The 6,924-nt window shown below is 32.9% G+C and overlaps 1 protein-coding gene across 2 annotated transcripts; it reads left to right on the forward strand.

The window, feature by feature from the left end:
• The first annotated feature begins 1,267 nt into the window (after positions 1-1,267).
• On the forward strand, positions 1,268-5,904 carry LOC125592611 (myrosinase-like). 2 transcript variants are annotated; one of them, XM_048767922.1, is made up of 13 exons: positions 1,268-1,488; positions 1,575-1,635; positions 1,718-1,779; positions 1,874-1,949; positions 2,045-2,210; positions 2,309-2,564; positions 2,662-2,777; positions 2,847-3,067; positions 3,201-3,235; positions 3,321-3,435; positions 3,547-3,649; positions 3,744-3,759; positions 5,525-5,904. In XM_048767922.1, exons 1-13 carry the CDS (start codon positions 1,318-1,320, stop codon positions 5,759-5,761), a joined length of 1,635 nt encoding a protein of 544 aa, XP_048623879.1. In that variant the 5' UTR covers positions 1,268-1,317; the 3' UTR covers positions 5,762-5,904. The 2 variants fall into 2 exon arrangements, with proteins under 2 accessions (XP_048623879.1, XP_048623878.1); XM_048767921.1 differs by lacking the exon at positions 5,525-5,904 and having other exon boundaries at positions 1,269-1,488; positions 3,744-4,139.
• Positions 5,905-6,924: the final 1,020 nt, after the last annotated feature.

Raw genomic sequence — 6,924 nt, forward strand, 5'->3', positions numbered from 1 at the left:
ATATTGTAAGTCGAAGTTACGAAGATAGTTTTTTCGTAAAATTTATATCTAATTTACGATGAATATATTTATGAAAAAATAACAATATATCATGGATCTTGCAACTTAAAGACGAATTTACGACAATATTTCAATAACTATGTGCATTTAACAATGAAACTACACTCCTTGTTATTAAGTCGTAAACCAGATGTCTTTTTAGATTTGTGCAGACTTAGACATCTTTAGACATCTTTAAGAAATACGAGATGGATTTTGGTTGAAGAAATACAAGATGGATTTTGGTTGAAGAAATGCTTGCCAGATTTTTTCTCATTGTTGGTCAGTGCACAAGATATATTCTCCCCGAGATGTATTCAAGAGATCAAGTTTTGAAATAATTCAGAAATGCTTACTCAATTAAGTAGTGATGGTTATCAATTTCTTGGCATACAACAACAACAAAGAGAACATGCTACTGAATAGATAACAACCATTGCTTCAGATATGTAGAAGAATTGTATTATTAGTTGATCTCAATGGTGATATATGCATGAGTAAGTGAACAATTTTATGTGTTTTTTAATTTTTATGGTTGACAATAGTAGTGTAATCTCACAACATATTTTTTCTGATAGGTGTGGAATGATTTATGGCATTGTTTCCTTGTTGGCATGATATGTAAAAACAATACTTGTCTAAATTTTTTTTTTTTTGAAACACATACTCTTCTAAATAGATTACACTTTTAGCGTGGTTTCGATAGATTGTTGTTAATTAGAAAATGTTTTTTTTTTAAAGATCTTATGAAATCTATTTTTTTTTTTTAACTCTACCAAATCTCCTATCAAAATCCTTAAACTCCAAATAAATTTAGCTAAATTCCATCAAATCTGAAATCCTTATAAAAATTCATATCCCTAATCAAATAAGCCCTTTAATATATTTGAACGTATAGTTAGTACCAAAAGGTTATGTATTTAAAACATCCAACAGTTAATTCAACAAAATAAACTTAATTTACATCAATTTTTATCCCTTTCGTTCTTTGCTAAAATTTGATAATCTACTTACAAGTTTGTCATTTTACTCAGATAATAGTCCCTTGTTATTTACAAAACTAACTTTATGAAAATATAACGACCAATGACAATTCTGATACTGATTTAGCTAAAGTAACTGAGAGCCCACGGAATTCACCCCACCTAACCTCTCTTAAAATATCAAGATATTAAAGAAAAGAAAATGTATACGTGACTCTTCTTTACAAAGGCTATATAAACCCTAGACTGGCACAAGGTTCCATCCAACACAAACACATACATCTACTTATTAACCATGAAGCTTCATGGACTAGCCTTGATAGGTTATCTAATTGCTGTGGTGAGTTGCAAAGCTATTGAGGAATGCCAAGAGAACGAGCCATTCACATGTAGAAACACTGATCAGTTAAGCAGTAAAAATTTCCCAAAAGACTTCATATTCGGTGTTGCTTCTGCTGCTTACCAGGCATGTTACAAACCAACAATTTTTGACGTAGAAAACCATTTAAAATATTAAATCCAACGTTGCATGGTTGTTTCTTATTATTGTAGGTGGAAGGGGGCAGAGGACGTGGTCTTAACGTTTGGGATGGCTTCACTCACCGATACCCAGGTATATCATCTACATGGTACATATATATATACATATGTCCACAACTCTTATCATTCTTAGTAATGTATTTGTTTACTATCAGAGAAGGGAGGATCCGATCTTGGGAATGGAGACACTACTTGTGAGTCATACACGAGATGGCAGGTTAGTTCCTCACTGAGTCATAGACCAGATGGCAGGTTAATTCCTCATTTCCTCACTGTGTATAATGATATCCGAGTGCGTATGTAAACTGCAGAAAGATATAGACATCATAGACGAACTCAATGCTACTGGCTACAGATTCTCATTTGCCTGGTCAAGAATCATTCCAAGTATGAACACATAAACAATCTATTTATACAAAAATTTCTAGTAATTTGATTGTGATTGTTGGAAAATTAAATATATGATATGTATACATGAGCAGAAGGAAAGGTGAGTAGGGGAGTGAACAAAGGAGGTCTCGAATACTACCACAAACTCATAGATGGCCTCATCGCGAAGAATATAACCCCTTTTGTTACCCTCTTTCACTGGGACCTTCCTCAAACACTGCAAGACGAGTATGAAGGTTTCTTGAACCGCACCGTCATGTATGTCATTTGTGCCGCGTTCTTAGCATGGAAAATAATAAGAAAAACATATATATAATTGATCTCATGTTAATGATTTGATTCTATGCTTTTCACAGAGATGACTTTAGAGATTATGCGGATCTATGTTTCAAGGAATTTGGTGGAAAGGTGAAGAACTGGATCACGATCAACCAGCTGTACACAGTGCCTACGAGAGGCTATGCAATCGGAACAGATGCACCCGGTCGATGTTCTCCGGAGGTTGATGAGAAATGTTACGGCGGAAATTCTTCAACAGAACCTTATATAGTTGCACATAACCAGCTTCTTGCTCATGCTGCGGCGGTCGATGTTTACAGGACAAAATATAAGGTGAGAGAGTATATGGGTTTGTGAATATATAGGTGTAGTCTTACGTATATATATGACTATATCTAATCATATCATTATGGTATGCCGTGACCAACAGTTCCAAAAAGGGAAGATCGGACCAGTGATGATAACCAGATGGTTTCTTCCATTTGATAAGACTGACCACGCCAGCAGAGATGCAGCTAATAGGATGAAAGAATTCTTCTTGGGATGGTAACGTATATGTATGTATATATCAACAAAAAATGAAATGATTTTCTTATACGTATGTTCATCGATCAGGTTCATGGAGCCGCTAACAAAGGGTAGATACCCAGACATCATGAGGGAAATTGTGGGTAGTCGGCTTCCCAATTTCACGGAAGCAGAAGCGGAACTCGTTGCGGGTTCATATGATTTTCTTGGTCTCAACTACTACACCACTCAGTACGCCCAGCCAAAACCTAACCCAGTTACATGGGCAAATCACACTGCCATGATGGACCCAGGCGCAAAGCTCACATGTACCACTCTGTTTCCTCTTATAGTTACAACCTTTCTATATATATATATATATATATATATGTTTCTAACTCTTTTTAATTAAAGTATATACTTTGTGAGTGACCACCAATTATTTCATCCTTGGGTTTACAGATAACAATTCCCGTGGTGAAAATCTTGGTCCACTGGTATGTGCATGATCCTCCCCTGTTACTTCTCAATATTTTTTTCTTTCTTGTTTATGGGTATAATATGTATGCTTCCTTTTCTCAGTTCGTTAAAGACGAAAAAAACGGGAATGCCTATTACTACCCAAAAGGCATTTATTACGTTATGGACTACTTCAAAAACAAATACAATAACCCTTTGATCTATATCACTGAGAACGGTGACTACTACTCATCTCTTTTTCCATATTAAGTAAATGTGTGTTTCAAATAATGTACAGTTGAAAAAACAAAAATGTACAGTTGTTGATGTACCATGATGGTCTAATTAGGATTTAGTACTCCCGGTGAAGAAACCCGTGAGGAAGCTGTTGCTGATTCCAAGCGGATCGATTATCTCTGCAGTCATCTATGTTTTCTCCGCAAGGTCATCAGGTGAGTGGAAGCTACTTTATTTTTTTCTCTTTTGAATTTGATGTATGGTCATCATCATGCACAGGCTTTGAATTATGATTTTTTCTGTTTCCAGGGAGAAGGGTGTCAACATAAAAGGATACTTTGCATGGGCTCTTGGAGATAATTATGAATTCTGCAAAGGTTTTACCGTTAGATTCGGACTTAGTTACGTTAACTGGACAGACCTCAATGATAGAAATCTCAAAAAATCTGGCAAATGGTACCAAAGCTTTATTAACGGTACCACTAAGAACCCTGCCAAACAAGATTTCCGCCGCCCAAACCTCTCCCTCCGCAACCAGAAGAAGAACCTCGCAGATGCATGAAACACTTTATCCCACCTTCATGATCATCTTCATATCTCTACTACTTGCTTCATAATAAGGAGTTTGTTCTATCTATATTGTACTACATAAATATTCCAATAAAAGATGATCATTTACTAATGAATATTTTCGTTTGAGTTCAATCCCTTCTTACCGCTTCAATTACTTTTTACTTGGAATGATTTGGTTTTACAAATTATAAAACTTGGAATGTCAATTATTCATGTGAGATTCGTTAGAGCATGATTATCGGTAAAAACGCTTTTGGGGGTTTTTAAATTTTTTTATCATTTAAAAAAAAATTAAAAATTAACCGATCGCGGACCGCCACGTGTCTATGGAACCCGCAAACAGTACAACAAACCCCTGTGAAACGTTTCTTATTTGGCGACATTGAAGCACAGTTTTTGAAAAAAGGTGGTGGGGTCCACGCTTAAGAACCCTCTTCCCACCACCGATAATCATGCTCTTAGATTTAGATAAGACATAGTCTATGTGTAACTATATTACTATATTATTTTATTATGTTTTATTTATGTTCTATTTCCAATGTAACGTAATATATTATATTACCATAAATATATTAATAAATTATTTTATTATGTTTTATTTTATTTGTTGATTTATAGAGTACTCTGTTTTATTTTGAAGTATAGTTTGTAATTTTCATATATTTTAAAATCGTTTTATTGTTTTTAAACATTGATAAGTTCTACTAAAAAGTTAAAATTTTGTACTATCAAATCATAATAATATTTTGTTATATTAGTTTCCTTTAAAAAAATCATTTTCTATTATTCAAATTTTTTGTATATTATTCATAGAGCTTTTTAATACAGTTTTGTTCTTATTATGACCACATGTTATGTATTTATCAACGTTATCAGCTTTTTCATTTTTACCGTCTGTTTGCTACATAGAAAGTTATAACCAGACAAAAAGATGATAAATGTCACCAATTAAATCATGTCAAAATCATAGATATTTTTAATTGGCTATTGCACTAAAAAACTATAGGAAAAAGTATAATTAGATAAATGGACATTGCAATGTTGATTTTCTATAATTCCAGTATTAACCATATTCAAACTTGTAACCAGAGACAAACAATAGATCTGACACAATTTTTTTAATTCTCTTTCATGCACATTGGTGAATTAATGATTATATTTTTTGAAACAATACGAAATATAATAGTCATTTGGCTGCAAAACCCCGAGAAATTATCTAACTCATCTCCAGATCTTTCCATTTTTAATCTCATTTTTTATTTCGACTGAAACAAGTTTTCTCTTCCATACCGATATGGATGATTTTTGATTTGCATACTTTCCAGAAGATTTAGTAGGAGAAACCAAAATCTCAATTCCAGATCTGCGAATGAGGACGAGATACAGTATCTGCGAGAATCATCTTTCGGTAAGATTGTTCTTATTACCAAAAACTCGTGTTTTCAGATAGATTCGCACGATTCTTACTATCTCCGCCTTCACTCTCCTCTTCCTTGAGTACGCGGTGGCGTGTGTACATAAAAGGATACTTTGCATGGGCTCTTGGAGATAATTATGAATTCTGCAAAGGTTTTACCGTTAGATTCGGACTTAGTTACGTTAACTGGACAGACCTCAATGATAGAAATCTCAAAAAATCTGGCAAATGGTACCAAAGCTTTATTAACGGTACCACTAAGAACCCTGCCAAACAAGATTTCCGCCGCCCAAACCTCTCCCTCCGCAACCAGAAGAAGAACCTCGCAGATGCATGAAACACTTTATCCCACCTTCATGATCATCTTCATATCTCTACTACTTGCTTCATAATAAGGAGTTTGTTCTATCTATATTGTACTACATAAATATTCCAATAAAAGATGATCATTTACTAATGAATATTTTCGTTTGAGTTCAATCCCTTCTTACCGCTTCAATTACTTTTTACTTGGAATGATTTGGTTTTACAAATTATAAAACTTGGAATGTCAATTATTCATGTGAGATTCGTTAGAGCATGATTATCGGTAAAAACGCTTTTGGAGGTTTTTAAATTTTTTTATCATTTAAAAAAAAAATTAAAAATGAACCGATCGCGGACCGCCAAGTGTCTATGGAGCCCGCAAACAGTACAACAAACCCCTGTGAAACGTTTCTTATTTGGCGACATTGAAGCACAGTTTTTGAAAAAAGGTGGTGGGGTCCACGCGTAAGAACCCTCTTCCCACCACCGATAATTATGCTCTTAGATTTAGATAAGACATAGTCTATGTGTAACTATAAGCTATATTATTTTATTATGTTTTATTTATGTTCTATTTCCAATGTAACGTAATATATTATATTACCATAAATATATTAATAAATTATTTTATTATGTTTTATTTTATTTGTTGATTTATAGAGTACTCTGTTTTATTTTGAAGTATAGTTTGTAATTTTCATATATTTTAAAATCGTTTTATTGTTTTTAAACATTGTTAAGTTCTACTAAAAAGTTAAAATTTTGTACTATCAAATCATAATAATATTTTGTTATATTAGTTTCCTTTAAAAAAATCATTTTCTATTATTCAAATTTTTTGTATATTATTCATAGAGCTTTTTAATACAGTTTTGTTCTTATTATGACCACATGTTATGTATTTATCAACGTTATCAGCTTTTTCATTTTTACCGTCTGTTTGCTACATAGAAAGTTATAACCAGACAAAAAGATGATAAATGTCACCAATTAAATCATGTCAAAATCATAGATATTTTTAATTGGCTATTGCACTAAAAAACTATAGGAAAAAGTATAATTAGATAAATGGACATTGCAATGTTGATTTTCTATAATTCCAGTATTAACCATATTCAAACTTGTAACCAGAGACAAACAATAGATCTGACACAATTTTTTTAATTCTCTTTCATGCACATTGGTGAATTAATG

Source organism: Brassica napus, chromosome C9 (genome assembly GCF_020379485.1).
Source record: "Brassica napus cultivar Da-Ae chromosome C9, Da-Ae, whole genome shotgun sequence".
NCBI classification, from domain to species: Eukaryota; Viridiplantae; Streptophyta; class Magnoliopsida; order Brassicales; family Brassicaceae; genus Brassica; species Brassica napus.